At 43.4% G+C, this 20,465-nt stretch overlaps 2 protein-coding genes and 1 long non-coding RNA gene across 5 annotated transcripts; 1 reads left to right on the top strand and 2 right to left on the bottom strand.

Moving 5' to 3' along the window:
• LOC116217244 lies at positions 1–518 on the top strand. The gene is made up of 2 exons (XR_004161499.1): positions 1–63; positions 227–518. It is a non-coding gene; the product is annotated as an uncharacterized LOC116217244 (long non-coding RNA).
• GNG13 (G protein subunit gamma 13) lies at positions 517–2,722 on the bottom strand. Its single transcript, XM_003210694.4, has 3 exons — positions 2,274–2,722; positions 1,187–1,305; positions 517–1,020 (listed from the first exon to the last, which is right to left on the bottom strand). The coding sequence occupies exons 2-3, from the start codon at positions 1,282–1,284 to the stop codon at positions 915–917; spliced, it is 204 nt and encodes a 67-aa protein (XP_003210742.1). The 5' UTR covers positions 1,285–1,305; positions 2,274–2,722; the 3' UTR covers positions 517–914.
• Positions 2,723–5,899: 3,177 nt separating this feature from the next.
• On the bottom strand, positions 5,900–20,363 carry LOC100548407. Of its 3 annotated transcripts, none has more exons than XM_003210647.4 (20): positions 20,169–20,363; positions 19,586–19,875; positions 18,991–19,120; positions 18,735–18,828; positions 17,743–17,893; positions 17,196–17,358; positions 16,579–16,704; positions 16,418–16,480; positions 14,900–15,022; positions 14,415–14,570; positions 13,771–13,824; positions 13,301–13,518; positions 12,397–12,473; positions 11,540–11,650; positions 10,884–10,967; positions 9,922–10,029; positions 9,579–9,700; positions 8,379–8,501; positions 7,181–7,223; positions 5,900–6,977 (listed from the first exon to the last, which is right to left on the bottom strand). In XM_003210647.4, the coding sequence occupies exons 2-20, from the start codon at positions 19,686–19,688 to the stop codon at positions 6,900–6,902; spliced, it is 2,127 nt and encodes a 708-aa protein (XP_003210695.2). In that variant the 5' UTR covers positions 19,689–19,875; positions 20,169–20,363; the 3' UTR covers positions 5,900–6,899. The 3 variants fall into 3 exon arrangements, with proteins under 3 accessions (XP_003210695.2, XP_010717842.1, XP_019476359.1); XM_010719540.3 differs by having other exon boundaries at positions 20,230–20,363; XM_019620814.2 differs by lacking the exon at positions 20,169–20,363 and adding an exon at positions 19,950–20,045.
• Positions 20,364–20,465: the final 102 nt, after the last annotated feature.

Below are 20,465 nucleotides of genomic sequence, written 5' to 3'. Positions count from 1 at the left end.
TACAGCCCGAGACAGACTTCCTTGGGCGGCCAATCCCACGGCAGCAATCAGCTCCAGCCCCAGGTAGGTGGCAAAGGGATGGAGTGGCTCCTTGTACCACCCCCTACCCTGGGGTCGGGGAGGGAGGGAGCCCACATCACAGGAGGGGCTGTGTGGAGGGGGTGGGTGCAGCAGCATGCGGGTGCAGTGGGAAAGGTCTTTGTTTCTGTGTCCCCCTGCCCTGCAGAAGCTCAGCCCTCGGAGCGTGATGCCATCGAGAGCCAAATGGGCAAAGCTGTGGGGCGCAGTGATGTGTGGTTCCGCTTCAACGAGGGGGTGTCCAACGCTGTGCGGAGGAACCTCTACGTCAGGGACCTGCTGTAGCAGCCAGGGGACTGAGCCAGGGTTGACAGAGGGAATGGATGAGCTGACTTCTCACAGGGAGTGAGGGATGGTGCTGATGTATTTGTGTTTCTTTTTTTAATGCCGGTGTTGTTTAAAAAAATAATAAAAATAAAGTATAAAAGTTAACAAAAGCAGAGCAATATGTCATGTTTATTTCATTTATAAACCCCTTGTTGTTATATTGTGCCTGCTGTGCTGCAAAAAGCTTAGAGCCTACAGTATACAAAAAGAGTAGTGAAAAGCACTGAGAACGTTGTATAAAAGTTTTCTCCCTTTATGAGTACAGCACTTGCTCATGGGTACAGAAGGGGTAGGACAAGGGGCAGCCCCCCCTGCTCCAGGGAACCTTTGCTGTTGCCATCTCCAATGCATTCACCCCACGTATGCCTCCCCAGCTGCCCCCTATGAAACCAAACACTTCTACTACTAAAATAATAAGACGAGATGAGGGTCGGGTGTTTCAGTTAGTCATATTAGGAAGCTAGCTAATAAAAAAGTGTACATTCAATGTTAATGCACAGCACCTTCCCTCAGAGGATGCTGCACTTCCCTTTCTCCACCCAGGGGTTGTTCTTCATCAGCTCCGGGTTCAGGAAGGGGTCTTCAGGGATGCCATCCTCTATCCACTTCACAAACCTGCAGGGAAAGCACAGAGGTCACGCAGCCTTCCTTGTGCCCCCTCCCCTTCCCTCCATGGCTTTGCCTCACATCAACGTGGCAGTGCTCAGCCCAGTGTGTGGGAAAGCTCTGCCCATCTCAGCCCCCCCGTCACACTGTTGTTCCCTGCCCTGTGCCCACTCACTCAGGTATCGTTTTGGAGGACATCTCCCGCTTGTAGGCCAGCTGGTACTTCAGGCTCTCCACCTCCTTCTTCCACTGGGGCAGGTCCCACTCATCCATGGCGCTGGTGCTCGGTGGAGGCTGGAAGGCAGAGTGTCCCCATGTTCCCCATCCCCCCACCGCAGACTCACGGCCCTGAGAGCTCCTGGGAAGAGTTTGGTGCCTTGGCTGGAGGTGAGGACTGCGCTTACCTTGGTGGCACAGGGACAAGTGCCCTGTGTCACATGGAGCCTGAGGGCTCACACTAACCCTGCCCTGAGAGCTGCGCTGGATTTGCCTGCAATTTGACTGCAAATAACAAACAAGCTGTCCAGGTGGGGGACATTGTCCTCCTGTCATGGCCCTGAATAAGGGCCGGGATGGATTTTGGCCACGCACAGCCCCAGAGGTAGCTCAGCCCCACCAGTGGAGCACTATAGATGTGTGGCAGGGGTGCCTTGCAATCCCCAGGCTGATAGATGGGGACACAGAGGGATTCCCAAGTCTCAGCCTCACTCCTAGTGGCACTGAGCATCACTCAGACAGCGGCCCTATGGATGTGGGGAGGGCTGGTGGGGGTATGGGTAGCACTGAACATCCTGCCACACCGCACAGACAGAATGGCCCACAGCAGAGTGGGATAGGGACACTGAGGCACAGCATGAGCTGCGAGCACTGCCACGACTCCAGCTCCCTTCACCACCGCGGGGATGCATGGCACAAGGGAACAGCTCCTCCTGCCCATCCCCAACCGTGACCCCAGCAACGCCGGGGCTGTGCCCTCTCCACCCTCCGGCAGCCCACAGTGATGACCAAACCGGGGCCGACCCTCCGTCCATCCCTCATCCACCCCCCCACCCCGCCTCAGCCCCGCGCAGGGCACAGCTCAGCAGCTCCGTGTCTCCGCAGAGCATCCCTGGGAGAAACACTCGGCACAGCCGGGAGGAGGAGGATGAACCCAGTGCCCGGCAGCATCCCTGCTCTCCGGCCTCCCCACAGCTCTCTGGGAGCAGAACCGTCCCCATCCCCGCTCCATCCATCCCAGTGCCGCGGCTCAGCCCTCCACTTACCTCGGCTGGAAAAGGTGGCAGAGGGCGCGGGGCTGCGTCTGTCCCCGCGGCTCAGCAAGCCGGGCTGGCCTCGCCTCCTGCTAGCGCTGCCCTCGCTGCTGTCAGCGAGCCCAAATCCTCTGTGTAATCTATTAATGCACGGCCGGTCCAGCTGCCTCCGACACGGCAAGAGCCGGATAATGAGAGCGTCCTCCCCCCTCCGCAGCTCCCGGGGGATTTGGCTCCGCTGGAACGTGAGCACCGCGGGGATGGAGAGGCAGCGTGTTGGTACCGGGGCTGCGGAGGCCGTATTGCCGAAATGGGGCTGTTAGGGGCGGGTGGGTCCCTTGGGGACGCGCGGAGAAAAGTGGTGGGACACAGCGGCACCCCAGGAGGGCTGCTCCTGTCTGAATCCCCACCAACAGCCCTTCCTGCATCCCTGCAATCACATCCCTGCCTAGATCTAATTGTGTCCCTGCTACATCCCTGCCTGCATCCGAGCTCACGTCCCTGCCCAGGTCCCTGTCCAAGCTTTCCTGGGTGACACAAGAAGGACACCCCCCCCCACTGCCACCTCCAGCCCCTCACCTTGGCTTCCCCCACGTGCTGCCTCTGGTTTCCTTGTTTTCCTGCTCTCCTGGTGCTGGCAGGGAGCTGCGGGGGTTCACGGCGGGAATGGGGTTATTACAGAAGAAAGACAACTTCAAAAGTTGAGTGGTTGGAAACTAAATACTTGGTGTTGGACCCACCCTGGGTTGTTTGCCCTCAACACTGTACCGTAAGCAGGTTTTTTGCCATATGGTGCTCCAAGCACTGAGCTGAGCTCCTCCCTATCACAGCACTAACTCCTTCCTCCAGCAATGCTGGCTTTACTCCATTCTACCCCAAAAAGCCAAACCCAGTGGTGCCACATCAAGGGGTTCCCCACGGGTTGGAGCTCAGGGAGTGAATCCTGCATGCTGCCCTGTGATCTTGGTGGAAAGGTGAAATAAAAACACTATAAATGCAAAAATAACATCATAGGTAAACTGTGTTGCATCATTGAATATCACAAGAAGGGATGCATAAGGATCAGTGAAGCTAAGTTGTAGTATAATAAAATAATAAACCCCTGATACAATGAAATGCGCATATATTATATATATGTTTTAGACTTTATGTTTTAAATATAACTGATAAAATAAGTAATACAGCACAACATATAGAAGTGAGGCATGAAATGTGAGAGATGCTTTCGCCCAGGGTTGGTTGGGTATGGGTATATGGGTATAACTATTGCAAAGTCAAGAGCAAGTCTTCAGAGCAAGGCATTTTCTCATCCATAAAAGATTACACCATTAGCTACAGCGTAATCCTCACTACAAGGACTTTTTACTCTTTGCTGACATCTATATTTATATGTCTATATCTAACCTATGTCTCAGTCTATGCAGACACTGACCCATCCCATATTCACGGTCGCCTTCCACCCCAATCAATGGCACTGCCGTGTGCCTAATGGGCTCCTGCTGCCTTCTGCCTGCCTGGGAAGAGCCACGGGGCTGGGATGCAGCCAGGGATCAATGGGGCTGCCTGGGGAGGGATGCTGAGCTGGCAGCATCTCGCTTGGAGGCAATGGCACCACTGCAAAGGGCCCCGTGGGGTTGCTCTCTTTTGGGAACATGCTCCTATAGGACATCGGCCACCTATTAACGAGGCCAGTGATGCTGCCCCGTGGCTTATCTCGCTGTTGACATCAATGGTAATCTCCCAGCACTGCCTCCAAACAATTATGGGAAAGGCTGGGCTTTAGCAATAAAACGCTACTGAAGACGGCTGATTGGATTTCTGCGGATTTTCTGCAATCTGACTGCAGTGGGGCCAGGCAGAGCCACCAGAACCCAGCACAGCAAATTTCAGAGCCACCAGCTCCAAGGCAATGGTGTCCCAAGGCCCATCCCCTCCTATGGACAAAGCAGCCCCGGTGCTCTTGGCAGAATTTAGGTAGTGCCACGTGCACCAAATCCCCCACTGGGGCCATGGGGGACGTGCTCAGCAGATTGCAGGGCTGCATTAGTTACCCCGCCTGGCTTTGTAGATTAAAGAATTATGAACTCCCAAAGTTTTGCAATATTAATGATTGTAGCCATCTGTTAATCTGGCAGCCAGAAACAAGCCGGGTTGTGCTTTGCTCAGTCCAGTTATTAAAACGTGGTATTTTTGGTGTGGTGGGCAGCTGGGAGAGCTGCTCCTTGGGGCTGGCCCAGCAGTGAGCTGCGTCCTGCTCTTCTCTCTGCTCTGGGGGCACCTACAGGCAGTGCTAGTGCTGGCTGATGCACAGTGAAGCACACCAAGAATAGCATTTTATGATGAGAGACCCCAAAAGTACCAACCTGCAGCCCCCATCCGCCCCTGGAAGCACAGCTGCTAATTAAAGCTCTCTGTGGAATGGCATTTTAGATAAATCAGTTCTGCAGTACACACTCTAAAGGGACAAACTCATTTAGCAGGTTAATTAGTGTCCTTGGCAGAAACGGTATCAGCTCTGTCCCAGCCCACGGGGCAGTGTCAATGCTGGAAGCTTTCCTATCAAAACCCACCTGTGCCTGCGTGGCTGAGGGGCAGGTCCTCATTCTGCACTTGAAAGGATGGAGGCATAGTTCGTATCTATACAGATGCAGGACAATCTCAGCCACGTTGGGATAGGCAGCACTAGTGCACCGTAAACAGAGTTGAAAGAGCTCCGTGACACATGACAGGTGGGCTTTTTCCTTACACATCACCCCAAAAAGTCCCCATTCATCCCACAACCATTTAGTTCGTTAGCTACGCATCTCAAAACCACCCAGTGATGCACATACTGTAACTCTGCTCATCACAGCCAGGCACTCCTGGTCCACACACACGTTACCTTCCTGGGTAGGACAACAGCATTCCTATTCCACACTTCCAGAATCTCACTTCCAGCTTAAATTTTACTGCCAGTACATGCACCTGCTTGCAAATGTTCTATTTACTGTTTGGCACGCACTTGCAAAAACAGCAGAGTTCTGTTTGCTAAATACAATATCTGGATTAGACAGCTGTAGATGCACATTTTCTACTTCAAACTACATCCTTCAATTTTTAATGAGTTCTGTTCTTCTCTATTATACTTGGAGCAAAGCAGGAAAAAAAAAAATAAAAAATACCACCCTTCCATTTACCTTTGGGGTTACACTCGCTGTAGTCTCAGGGCACCAGCATGATGTTTTCTGCTGTGGCTGATGAAGCGTGGGGTTGGATAGGCAGGGACAGGTATCACAAAGCCAAGTGCTAAGTTTTAGAGAATGTCATTTTCTCATACATAAAAGATCATATCGGTATCTATAGTATAATCCACACTATAAGGGCTTTACTCGTTGCTGCTATAATTCATTAAAATTCAGCAGCAGATAAATAATGAATAGCCATGCTATTTACTTACTGCAACACAAGCAGTTCTTGCATTTCCCCGTGATGGTAAATCCAAACCAAATGGTAACAGATCACAGGGCCCTCAATTGCTCCCAGCTCCATGCTGGGCACCCAGAAGGGCAGCACCAAGGAATCCACGCAGCTCAGTACACAATGGAAAACCCAACCCAACAACAAAGCCCTCGACCAGACATCATCACGTGCCTACAAAGTTTCATTAAGTCTTTTTTTATTAAACCTTTTTTTCTTTTAGATGCACGTACACTTTTTGTAGAAAAGTTGAACAATAACTTAACTGAATTTGGATAACAAAAATACAGTATATATCAACATGTTCAAAAGTCTTACCCTGCCTTCCAAACCACAGCACACACACATATCATGTTGGGGCAAAGAAGAGCACAACTGGGCAAGAAATACTTCTCTATTTCTACTTCCACAATTCCCAAAAAAGTCAGCTCTTACTATTATAATAATACCTCAAATAACAAAGAGCCTTCAGCACCAGTTTAAGTCACTCATTGTAGAATGTTTAAAAAAAAAAATAAAAGCCTACAATTGGAATGCCTTGAAAAAAATATATTTTTTAATATACAAACAAAACAAGCTACTGCTTTCTTGATTCTGATTTCTTCGAGTGAGTAAGAAAGCTTGAGGCCAAGCAACACTAACTGAAGAGTGGTTTATTTTTTATAATTATACACTATACAAAAACAAGGAGTGCAAACAGCATCCTAATTTACACTGCTGTACACCTTTGGAGAGGCAGTTTTCCTAATTTAAGCAGCTTGTCTAACTGCTTTCTTAGCAGTTCTTCTGCTGGCTTCTCACTCAGAAAACACCTGTGCAACTCATAAGCAAAAGATTTTTGATGCTTTCCACTTTGTTTCTCTCCCCTCATTCCTCTTGCCACTGCTGTCGCTGATGAGCATTTCTCTACAGATCAGCTTTTCTTAACATGTGTAGCTCCTGTCTCTTTAAATGACAGCTTAATACATGTGCCTGTAAAAAGGAAGTTTCCAGAACACACCTACCAGGATACAAATGCTGTTCACCATCTAGATCTGAGATTTTTATTATGGCACTTGGTCTGAAGTCAGTTTTTAGGTGATCATTTCAAGCGAGGGAAGAGATGACAACCAAAACTGAACACAAAAGACTCCAGGAAGAGATGGAGGCAAGTTGACAAACACGCTTGAAGATTTGGCCAGATCACAATTTTTCAAGAATATCCATGAACTTTGAAACTTCATGATGAGTTCTGGCACCAAGGGGCAGGTGCATTAACCTCTGAACAGAGGAGGAAGAAAAAGATTAATACATGTCAGTAATTTGTCATTTTTACAATAAACAATACTACTAAATAATTATTTCAGATATTCATCAAGTAACCATCACTTATCAAGTCACCTCATATCAATACATTTCTCAAAAGCGATGCATTTGTCGTTTACACACTTTTTTGCTCAGCTCTAGAACACAGAGATACTTACTGCATTGTGAAAGAAGATGCAAAGGTGCTTTGCCCATGGACATCTGAAAAACAGGTACAGACAGTTCTCAACCCATTTTCTTACAGGGACAAATCTGCTCCCAGTTTCAGCCACCCCAACTACTCCATTCAGCTTCCAAAGACAGATGAGTTTAGCATCAGATATATAGTTAAAAAAAAAAAGACAAAGGCAGACCATAACAAAAAGGACCCCCCAATCAGATCCTGCCCTTGAATGCTGCTAGAGACACAAAAAGGCATTTATTAGAGTTGCAAATTTGTTCAGTAGAACTCAACTCATAGAACTGAGCGAGATCAGGAATTTTATTTCTGAAATACATACAACAGATGCTGGAGAGAAGAGAAACAGAAGCATTTTCCAAGGAAGGTTAGCTCACGGCTATGTTTTCTACTTAAGAGAGTTACAAAGAAGTGAATTCTCTGCTGCTACGTGTGAACTAAAAGTGCCAGAGCAGGCAATGACTGCCTTCTGGTAAATAATCCTTGAGTTACTTCATTTTAAGACTATTATGTCAATATACTTGTGTCTATTACTTTACAGTGTACGATCCTTTACAGCCTATAAGACAAGGATTGTACTTCGGATCTGCCAGCAGTCTGAAGTGATGCGTCAGAGTCACAGAATCACCAAGGTTGGAAAAGACCTCCAAGATCATCCAACCAGTGTGTTACTATCATTGGCAACCTAAATACTGTCCTCAGATCTTTTCAGAACTTCATTTTCTACTTTGTGCTGCTGTAATGCAAGTGGTCCCCCTGAGCAGCACAGCCTTAACCATGTCCTCAGTTTGCATTACTGCACAGATGTTCCTGAATCTTCAGTTTAACATGGGGATCTATTTTCTCAGCACCACATGAAGCATTTCTTACAAGTTTAAAGGAAGTGTTACCATCAGTTACCCAGTGTACTCTTATCAGTGCACAACAATATCCACTTTGTGCTTTTCGTAACACAAGACTCTGGGAAGTCAGAAGGGCATTTGGTTGATCAAGAACATAGAGCAACTGCAAATCTATTCAACTCATCACATTTGATATCTTTACTATTGCTTATAATAAGGAAGTCCATGAAATAGGAGTGAATTGTGAGTGAAGCTTGTTAATTAAGAAAGAAACTACTAGTACTGTTGCAACATGTAGTGATTGACTATTTGGCTACGATGAAGATTAACACTTACACGTGCAAGTTCTCTGTAATTATATCCAGTGCCAACACACCAATGGATTGCAGTATCCTGTTTCTACAAGTCAGGAACAGGCAAACAAATTCACCCACGTACTGGGGACCAAGGTTTTGCCATCTAAGCAATATAAAACCAGAAAACAGAAAGCATCAGTTCAGCAGCAGAGACAAATGGCAATATCTGTGTTGCTTCTCTCCTGACACCACTTTCTCACTCTCCAGTCTGCTCCAAAAGTAGGAGCATTTAATTATAGGAATTCAGATACACAGTCTCCCCTCTGATTAGACAGACACAGCAATGCCATGATCACATATTCTTCAGATTATCACAGTTATTTCAGACGTACCCAGCCAACAATGCATTACTGCATAAGAAATACTAGGGCCTCACAGCTATCTGAATACAGAACTCAGTCAGATCAGTGGCCCCATCCAGTTTAGTGTCTGGGCTCTGTGACAAGTATATTTGCTTTGGCCTTCTGCAAACCAGACATATGAAGGGAGATGCCCTATATGCCCTCTGTCTGAAGGAATGGTTGCTGAGGAACAGTGTTAGCTCATATAGATCTGAAGGAAATCATTTTCTAGATACACTCATCTTCAAGAGCTCTTCAGCCTCCTCAGGTCTGGAGTGCTGTTTTTACGCTAGCTGTACTTTACAATCTTCCAGCAATGTGCCTGCTCTTCAATCTATATATACCTTTCATTTTCACAGCATCCCCTGTCAACCAAATTCACAGTTCCAAGTAATACAACCTTAATCCAGCTTGGTTTTGCCACATTAGATTTCCTTTAAGGCTCCTGACTCTTGTTTAAGAGGAGACCACGAACAATTGTTCCCTGGTCACCATCAGCACATCATGTGTGATTTTACAGACCGCTGCCACAGCCCCAGGCTCAGATGCCCAAGCCATGTCAACCAGTTCCTCACAGAGGTCAATCCATATTTCAAGAACCACCACCAGGACCACATACAGTATTAGAACATTTACAAAACTATGCACCTGCTTTTTTTTTTTTTTCCCCTATTACCTTCTTATTGACTCCTAGCATTTTCTTCACATTATTATCTGAAGCACCGGGCTGGTCATTTTCAAAGAGCTAAAGATTGTATCTTTGCTAAATGTTCCTGCTGCGAGCCTGCTGTTAATGTTTCCAGAAACAGACAGACAGATTTCAGGAAGTGTTTACTCACAGTTTCAGCATTGTTGCTTTCTGACGATTCAGATCTTTCAAAACCAGATCGACAACGCCATGCAGAATGTGCTCATCATAGGAAAGATGATTCAGTAACAGCCTCAGAGCCCAGAAGTTATTCTAGGAAGAAACAAAATAAGGCCACTAATTCAACTTAATTCTCAATTATTTCTTAAACAAAACAAAACCCTAAAAATAAAGAAAGAAATTAAAGGCCAATAAAGCTTCGGAGGAACAAAACTAGGCTAAATGCACACAAAAATCTCCAAGTAGGCGTTACATTCATTTTAAATATAATCCACTTTAATCTCTTCAAACAGAAGTCAATCTCTAGGACTCACCCCAAATGCCAGGAATATCTCTAGGAAGGAAGTTAAGTATGGGAGTTCACAGATAACCATCTGCTGTACTGCTTGCACTGCAAGAATAAGACAAGCCTCCTGGTGCAACTGTAGGAAGAGATATAAAAAAAGATTTATATTTAAAAGTCCCCTTTCCCACTACTTGTATATTGCCCCCAGTCCAATCAGCAGTAAGTTGCTACCACTCCAATCACATCTGCTGGATGACAGATACTACATTCAGAAGAATCTTATGAAGACTGAAGGAAGGGTGAATAGAACAGATACTTCTTGTATAGCGTGTTTCATCTGAGGATCTCAAAGTCCACCTAGAAATATGAGGTCTCTCACCAGACAGAAGCAGAAGAATTAATGGGACAAAATGTCTGGCCCAGGAGTTGCATACTGGAAAGTAAAGCTAAATGTAGTGCCCACAAAAGAAGTAGGAAGAGACCAAAACTGCTCCTTAGATAGGTGATTATATTTAACAAACTATTTGTTTCAAAACACCTTTAAACATGCTCCACTACACCTGAAACCATCATTCACAACAAGATGAGAAATTCCAGGCTATTCTGAGTTTTGAGACAAACAGGCTGTCGGTCTCCAAGGACAGCCTCCCATCTGAACCAAATACAAGATTACTCTGAGAAGTTAATACAGAATCACTGATTACTAACCGTCCCACTTTAGGAAATACATAAATTTGGACAGTGATGAATTAAAACTTTTGGGTGGATTGCAGATAGTGCCAGTTCTGAATACAAAAGAACAGTCAGTCTGTTCAGATAACAACTCTAACCTTTAGATTGTGCCAAGACCAGTCCTATGCCACTTCCCTCAAAACTTCAAACCTTATCTCAGAAGCTCTTTATGATAATCCAGTTGTTTTCAATACTGCAGTATCTTCAAGTATCTTGCAATAAAACAGTCAATTCCCTTGTTGACAGATGTACACTTACCTGGGAGAAAATACCAGGTGGGAAAGAAACGTTAAGTTTTGCCTTCAGTTCCTGGAAGAGACCATCACTGGCAACCAGCACCCCCTGCAACACAAGTAATGACTCATAAGGAAGAGAAAGGGTGCCTTCACACGTATCAAACTACACTCAACATTTAATCTACTACTTCAGTGTGCTTTTACTTACTTTTCAGTGTTTTTACAAATGAGGTTGATTGTTCATCGTACTCAGAGAAAGCTGAATTTCTACAGCACTAACTAAACAACGTCATATAACCTCTTAATTTTAATCCACTGTGCTTAGCAGACATTTATTTCTGTTTTTGTGAAAAAAAATATCCAGGCACCGTCTCTTAGAGCTATTTTAACACATTTAAATTTCTTTCCTATGCATTGTGCTGTTACACGATTCATCTCAATATTAAACAATACAGAATAGGTACCTGGAACTGAGCTGCAAGCAGAGTTAATCTATCCATTGTTGCATTTACCACTCACAAATAACAGCTTCTTGTCAAGTATTACATTGGCACAGACCATTAGAATTTTTGATGAGGTAAAGTTAGCCTTAATATTTAAATGAACGTCCACATGGAATGAAGCACTGTATAAAACCATACAACAGATTCTTCCATCTCAGAGCACAGGGCCAGTTACCTGCTGGAATGCAACCGGGGGCTCTTTCACTGTCAGAGGACGAAGGCGCCCGTTTCTTTCCAGAAAACAGCTACTACCCATAATCATGATGAAGGAACCCCAGCATTTAGGCTGAAATACAACAGAAAATTTGTTTTACGGGATCAAATACATCTTTAGCAACTTTTAATGATCAAAGTAAGTCCCCTTGTTATGCATTCTCTTTCTTCTACCCCCTCTAACAGAACTTCCAGACATGTCAATATCAATACTCAAATTACAGGTTAATGTCTGGGGCTTCCCAGTTTGATTTGTCACGTTGAGAAACAGCCATTTTGCCTCACCTGTAAAGACGAGGCTTTTTTCCACCTGTTTTAATTCTAAGGAATATGAACAGAAACAACAGACCTGCTGCTGTTGTAATCATTACAGCTCCACTGAAAAGATTACACTAGCACAACTTAATAGAGAAAATCACTCCTGAGCAGTAAGAACATATCATTCAACGTATATATAGCAAATTTTCTCATCATTCCATCATTGCTATGGCACGCTGCTAAATTCACTGAAGCTACAAGAGCTGCATATAAGCAGTATTTGTCATAATTTTATCAGTAAAGCTCCAGCTGAGTTAATGGATCACTTACAACCTGACACGTTTTGTGAGAGCACAGAAATGCCATCTGAGAAAAACCTCTGCAGACTTATTTCCACCACACCCCCAAACAAATCCACCGGTATACAAAAGCTTCACAGAGGTTTGAACTAGTCAGAGAAGGATTCTGGCAGTAAATCCTTTCATTAGGTAAGCAACTGGACAAAGCAGGTAAGGTAAAACCACTAAACAGGCCATATAAATAGTTCTACTACGGACTCACATTTCTGTACAGTGACAGATTGCTGTAAAGGAGTTTGAATGCCTGCTTGATCAGAACACCATCTTTCATTGGAGACCCTGTGAGAAGAAAAAAATTAAGATGTATCTTTTAATCATAGAGTATGAACAAACTCAAAATATTATTAAAGACATACTCCTACAGAAACGTAGAAGAAAAACAAGCATCTACAGCTATTTTACTATATTTTACAGTAGTTTTTCTATTCAGAACCTCCATCAACCGTGAAATGCTATTCTGGAAAGTTGTAAAAAAAACTGAGTACAGTTTAGACTAAGCCATCACAGCAGGTGACCCATAACAAAGTTGTCTTATGCAAATCAGACTACAGTATCCCATACTTCTAAGAACTCTAATAACTGAACATCTCCAAAATCAATCTTTCACTTCAGAGTACATTTGACAAGTAGATCCAGAGGTTGGTGGCCCTGCCTGTGGCAGGGAGTTTGGAACTTGCTGATCCTTGGGGCTCCTTCCAACCCAAGCCGTTCTGTGATTCAATATACAGGTCACGAGACCCCTTCCATCTGAAAACTTTCAATCTTGAGATATAATACATCACAATGCTAAGTTATGTACTGCCATTTATAATGCTATGATGTAATAGGGAGCTTTTTGTTTTCTTTTAATGGGTTGTTTTCAGCAAAAGAAATTCGTAACTGACAAAAGGTAACATTCTCCGTGAAATGCACTACACATATTTATGCTCAAATATAAAGACACTCTACCTGCTTAATGATCTGCACTATGCTTTAGTCCAGACAACTTATATTTAGATTTAGGGTATCCCCCAAACATTTCTGAATTTAAAGAGCTGCAATCAAGTAAGATCCTAAACATCTAAGAGGAAAAAAACGGTAATAATAATTAAAAAAAAATCACTTGCCAACTGTAACCCAAGGCCCAGGGTCCTGAATATCCTTTCCAGCAGGGACACTGCCTGTTCTGAATATCTTCAGGTAGACCTCAAACTGAAGAGGAGTTAGTCGGCAGGCAGTGCAGCACGCAAGGCTATTGATGGGAAACAACAGTGAATGTGTAGCATCAATGAAGTCTCCAGTTTTACACAAATAGAATGGGATTTTATCTCGAAGGTCTCTCAGCCTGGAAAGAAGAAATAAACAAGCACCTGATTTTTGTTCATGCAGAAGCCTTACAACATGTATGCATACACCCAGTTAAGTCTGACAACGAATAAGTTACATCCAATAAGGCAGAACTGAGCTGCAGTGCTGTATTACTTTCACTTGGCAAACAGCTTTCAACATCCTACTGCCTTTCATTCTGTTTTATTAGATGTAGAAAAAGAGAGTGGGACACAATTTGAGGGCAATGAAACAAACAAAAGCTATTTACCCTTTGGTGTCATTGCATTTCACAGCTCTCAGGTAGCGAACAACTTCTTTATAGCTGGAGAAAGAGTGGAAGAGAAAGGAAGTTTTAAGCTGTTTACAAAAGGTCAATCCAATTACTACAGTTAACGAAGCAAAACAGTAGTTCTTCTCACATAAAAGCACTGTAAAACAGGGCAGTACAACTGGCAGAAAGAGACTGCAGAAAGCTTCAAAAGCCACTTCTGAATACAGCAGATATCTAAATTAATCCACAGATTATCTCTCTGCACTAGGAACAAACAAAAGCAGGCTAAGAAAAGACAAGTCTATAAGAGGACTAAAGATCACTTTTTATTTTTAAAACTGTACTCCAAATAGTCAGTGTTTGATGAACTGATTTTGTTTTAACATCAAATTCCAGAAGCTACTGAGATTATTGAAACAAAACAATTACCTGATTCTGATTCTAACAGCTTCAAAAAGTATTGGCCTTGCTAATAAGTAATGGCAATGAACAGCTTCAAATATATCCTCTTATATATTTCCCCATAATGCAAAATTCTTGCAGATGTTGGGGAAGCACTGTATGGCAATAGTAGCATAAACAAATACAAAAATTAGGTTTATGAAAATGGAAAAAGCAAAGTAAGACCAAAGCAATCGTACTTCATATTTTCTACTAGTTTCTCCACTCGAGCCTCTATGACAGGAAGCACTTCCCACAGAAATGTTTTCCTTCCCTTCTGTGTTCTTTGCCCTGTGGTGTTCTGTCCTTTCAAAACTGTGGTCAGTAACACATGATCCCATGGCACAACGTTCAAGCTGGAAGCACAAAAATGAAGAAATGCTAAGGATTCTGTTGGTATGCTACAGTGTGTTTCACTGAAGTAACACAAAGACTTATTAATAAAACATTCTGAAGTTTACAGTTCAGTTTCAGGGAAAGAAAATAGAAGGATTTATACAAACAAGAGCTCAGCCATAACATCAAACAGTTTCTCACTATGCTAAGGATGGATATAAAGCAGAGAATACTGAAGCCTTCCAATAAAGCACACACCCTCAGCACAGTCAGTGAAAGAACCATTCCTTAAGTCAGTTTACAAATCAGCCAATGGTATAAAAATAGGTTCCATAAACAAAGAACATACCTATTTGAGAAGGCAAAACAGTGACAGGGAAGTGAGATGGACTGAAAAAAATTAACAAATTTCTCGTATAAACTTTTTGGGAAGTCACACAACACCAGCATCTTCTGAAGTCGCGTTGTGATCCTGTGTTTTAAAAAGAAAAGCAGAAGCAAAAATAAAAATCTGCTACTTTTTAGTGAAATAACATTTAGATTTTTAAGAAAATCCCGTGCAAAACTGCTCTGCAGAGATTATATATAGATTTCTTTGGTTAAGCTTTAGAGAGCTGGGTCTATCTTCAAGTTTGTGCTTTAATATTTGTAGCCAGTATGGGTATTAACTCTATGTTATTATTTTGATATTTCATTATCAATGAAATTGTGCATTCTGTGGTCTCAGGTTTTAAAGAAGATCCCCTCTAAGCATGTGAGAAACACTGAAGCAACACACTGTGAGCTCAATAAGGAAGCTGCCTGACCCAAGTCAGTGAAACCATTTTTGTCTTCACTGAAAACTGGAGAGAACACACTAAGATAAAGAAGAGCTCAATTATTTCGTAACTGGGGGAAGGAAAAAAAAATAATAATAATAAAAAAATCCATTACTGCTCTTTTAAAGTAAAAATTCATAAATTCAAGAATAGTCATATAAAATGAAAACTGATACAGGATTTAGGTTATACCTGTCACAGAGGTGAGAACATTAATTGTTTTTGAGTGCTCCTAAAAAAAAGTTAATTCTTAATTCATTAACCTTCTGTTGCAAGCAAATTTCAGGTTAAAGGTGAAAAGCTAAAATGAGAAATGAATTAAGCCAAGTGAGCTGGATGTCCTCATTCATTATCCTCTGGGGGAACTTCACTATGTTACATCCCTGACTACTCCATCCCAGAGGAGGACTACAAGGCTGCTGTTTTGACTCTGAACAGGTGCTATTTATTGTTAGGCTTACTAACCACAAGTAGCTACCCAACACCATCTTCTGGTCTGGCCTAAAAGAACACTCCTAGACTCAAAGTACTCCATCATCTTGGCTTTGAGTTCCCTCCCCATTGTGGGAGGGTTGACTGCTTATGTGGCTGTAAAACAAGGCAGACGTGGCTCTTGTCCTTCACAAAAAGGGAGTAGTACACAAAGAGCTGCTAAACAATCTCTTTGTACTGTCTGTTGCAAACAGCTATATGATAGTTTGCTGAGGTCTCTGCTTATCAAGCTGACTGGTACATGCTGTTGTTTGTAACCTTGTCCGTCCTTACCCACCTGCAGCCTACACATGCAGGCAGTTGGCTCTCCCTGCTCTGCTCAAACAGAGCCTAATAGAACACAGCAAGGTCCTGCTGCCTGATGCTACAGAATGAATAGAATAAATACGCTTATTTTAGAGCTCTGCAAGTTTATTTTTGTTTTTTTTTAAGAGCTAAAACATTCGTTTTTCCTTTATGCCGTTGAATAGAAGCCCTTTTAAGTGTGCTTCAAGCGTAGTCACAAAGTTTGCATCCACCAACCATCTCTTACCATTATGTAATAAGTCAAGTCTTACCTTTGCAACAAACAAGGGACAGCAAGCTTTAGTGAAGCAGTATGACCAAGGTTCTGCCAGCTTCTGTGGGGGGGCGGGCAGGAGAAAGAAAAGCAGTAAGTTTTATTTCCTTTTGAGAAGAAAATAAAGATTATACACTAACTATGGACCTGGATACTCACAAAGCAGGGTCTTTATGAAGGGTTATCTCTCTAGCTGCTCCCAGAAACATGACAGCAGCAGCTTTAGGACTCTCTCTTTCAGCCTGATTTAAAAATCTTGTTACCAGTGCATAAACTCCAGAATACCTGAGAAAGTTAAGTAGTCCATGAGATAAAGCATCTGCAGTGCAGTGACATGCTTCATAAACAAATGGTAATTATGACCATTCTAGTTTGAAAGCAAACTGATTCACCTTTCCCTGAAAAGAATCTGTGAAACAAGAACATGGCATTTGCACAGGCATTACTTTCAGAATTTTAAGAGCACGCACCATCAAGTAAAAGCCAAACTCAATTCTAACAAATCAGTAAAAACATGGCAGTTTGTTTCATGCTTCTCCAAGTTGTCATAACCAGGAATCCTACTACCATCTTAGCACAGCACACCAGGTATCTTTTAAGATGTGTTTAAGACAATTCTTAAAATACATCCAAGTTAAATTCAGTTCAGTTGCTCACTGATCAATTAAGATCCCTCCATTATGTTGCTGTTTCAGGTACCACAAAACTACTTATGTTCCTTAAGGAAAGAAAACCTGCAGCGACCAATACATACTGCTAATTCTGTCATCACTTACTTGTATACAATCTCTGTGCTGCGTGATCTGCAGATACCACACTGGCCAGGAGGCAGCTTTGGGACACAAAAGCATTCATGCTCTGTAGGAGCTATTCTGGCTCCCATTAAATACTTATTATATTCCACAGAAAGTTCCTGGATAAAGCTTATTAGAAGGTTTCCTAAGAGGACAGAGAGGCAGAGATGTGAAACTTTTAGTGCAAAAAAATTATTTCAAAACTAAAATAAAGACATTCATAGGTACCCTATGTAAAATATTTGATAAATCACTTGTACCCAATCTTAAGAGCCAGGCGTGATTTGTTGCTTCTTCCAAGGGGAAAAAAGCAGGACACACAAGTCTGGAACTGCAGATCTATCTGGTCTGAGTACAGCCCAGCCAGAGGACAGCAGAATTGAGCTGCTACCTAAATAACTCACCAAATCTGTATGAGGACAGCTGTGGTCCAGACAAGCTGTCCTTGTAGATTACAAGTAGAGCCACAGGCTGAGTAGCCACAGTGAGCCAAAGGTCTGCCAGGTCAGAATGAGAACACTGTGCTTACCACCATGCCGAAGGTCTGCATCTATATCTGTGAGCTCCAAATTGAACATTACAAGAACACCAGCCAAGGCAAAATCACGTCGTTCCTTCCAGAACTTGCTTTTGTTATGTGCATTGCAGTGACAGAGGGAAGAAGTTGTCCAATTCTGGCACTGTTTCATAATAAGTGAAAGACAGAGAAAAGCATTTTATTGTCCCCTAAGTTAAGCAAATCAAAAGTTAGATCCTCTCTATAAGTGAAGGACTAGAATTCATTTTATGCCTTGCTTCTGTGGTTTTGTAATTTGACAGATGAGGCAAGAGGACAATGTGGCAATGCCTTTCTACCATAACTTAAAAAGAACAATAATAATAAAAGACTTCCTCCTCCCTTCCCCTCCCCAGTAATTTACTCTAATTCCTGAATACTTATGGAGACAGTTAGGTTGACATCTTTCTCACAGGATATACTGCATTGTTTCTAAATATTCACCCCAACTTTACTCACAGTTCAAAGTTTTCAGAATTCTAAAAAACAACTAAAAAAAACCCTACAAAAAAAATCTCCAGTCAAACAATGAAGCAAACAATCTTCCCCTCCTCCTCAAAGCAAAATCAAAACCCACCAACCAACACATCACTCCCCACACTTAGGGTTAGGAAAATCTAAAAATTCAGTATTTGTCTAGTGCAGCGAGAAACAACCTGATTTAGTAATTACATTCCATGAAGCCCCAGGCAAACAGGATGAACATATGCTTATATCAAGTGAATACCCATTCCTACAATACTGTACTACTGGAAATAAACCTAGATGGTAATAAACCTAGATGGTGAACATACTTAACGCTGTGAAGCTGATGGATAGCAACAATAGAGTAGGAACTATTCAAATAATCAAACTCTACATAACATTTATTGTTTCAGTGTGCAAAAGAGTGATTTCTTTTACAGACTGTTAAAGAATTCAGTTTACTCAAATTTGAGCATTTCTTGATTACAGCTCGTCCTTACCTCAGAAGCCAGCTTATCACAAATGTAGCAGTAGCACTGATTACAGAAATCAGCATTTTTTCCAAGGGGTGAGCATGTTTCACATTCCATTCGTCTACAGAATTGAAAAACAGAACATTATTTACAAAGCAGTTTGTGCACTTATCCAACTCTACTTACGCTTTCAGCTGTTAGAGTTTTAAGAAGCCTACGTGACAAGGTTGACTATATGTGGGAAAGGAAACCTCCATATTAGCCTCCACATCATCAAACGTACTCAAATGAGTGTATTGTACAGTCATATCTTGCATGGGGCATCACATTTGCTTGTTTACAGAAAGTAACCACTAGTTCACACTCCTCATCCACAATCTCTTCACATTTCTTCTCTTCCAGGGCAGTCTTCCCTGTATAGAAGAGAAAACAGCCTGACTCAGTATGAAAAGCCTACAATGTCATTACAAAAATCAACCAGCTATTGGCAATTATTCTTTAAAACACTTTAAGGCACAAGCTTTCTTATCATTCCTTCAGGTGCTAACAAGGAAGGTACACTGGCTTGGAACAAAAGATTCCTACACAGTCAAAAGACACGTAATAACAAAAAGGATCTGATCACCACTGAAAATGGCTCAGCGAAGTTACTGATATTTTAAAACTACCCAGTAGTACTTTTTAAAACAACCAATGATGGCAAAGAAACATGTTATGAGACAACGGCAGTTTGTTTGGTTTTTATTTATTTTTGAACTACTTTGATTTCCTCGCAGCCCAAAGCCGCATTTCAAAGGCGTCATATCTTATATTTTACTTCAGGTTGTTTCAAAAGTTAATTTGCAGCACCTCATAGCTGAGAAGAGCACAGTACTCACCTAAGGGGTCTACTATGAGAACTGAGTTCCCATGTGTGCTGTCATCTTCATCGTCGCTGATCAGGATCACATCTCGCTCTCTCTCTTCTTCAGGGGGCCCCATAGTCACTGAGCTCCAAAGGAAAGGCCCAGTTTAGCAGAAAACAGCTCAGAAAAAGCAGGAAAGGTAGAAAAGGTCTCTTCCAAACCCAAGCTCTGGGTACATCACACTATGAATAGCAACGTTCAACACTTCACTGGAATCAGAAGCTCAAACAACATTCCATTTTCCATCCAGATTTGAGAGAACCCTAAAAAAAACAAACCAAAGAGGTGGGAAGAGATTTGGAAAGGAGAAAAGAAAAAAAAGAATGAAAGGTGAGACCTGGCATTCTTCTGCTGGGCCCACCGTATTTAACTGCGGTTCTTTCCCCTCACAGACCCGCAGTAGCACCGCAGCCGCCCCTCCTCTCCCCGCCCCGCCCCAAAGGCTCCCGACCCCCCGAGCCCCCCGTCCGCTTCGGCCCTCCTTCAACCGCCGCCTCCCAGCTGTACGCTGCGCTCCCAAAGGAACCCCCCGCCCCATCATCCCGCTGCCCCTCACCGCTCCGATTCTCGCCCGTTCCCCACGAGGCCCGAGGACCCCCCCAGGACCCCCGGGTCACCCTCAGCGCGCAGATCCGTCCTGCCCGCCGCTCCAGCCCGCCACTCTTTGAACAAACAATCACTTCCGAAGCGGCGATCCCCGGAAGGGGTTCGGGCGGTGACGCTACGCGCGCTACTTCCGCCCTGGCAGCGAGCTGGAGGGTCTTTGGGGGCCGCCATCTTTGATGCGGGCTGAACGGGGTGGGGCTGTAGGGAGCCGCCGTCTTTGGCGAAGACAGGGCGAGGTGGTGTCGTA

The sequence above is a fragment of the Meleagris gallopavo genome, chromosome 16, assembly GCF_000146605.3.
Source record: "Meleagris gallopavo isolate NT-WF06-2002-E0010 breed Aviagen turkey brand Nicholas breeding stock chromosome 16, Turkey_5.1, whole genome shotgun sequence".
Classification (NCBI taxonomy): Eukaryota; Metazoa; Chordata; class Aves; order Galliformes; family Phasianidae; genus Meleagris; species Meleagris gallopavo.
Note: the sequence above shows the minus strand (reverse complement) of the source record. Positions and strands in the feature narration are given on the sequence as shown.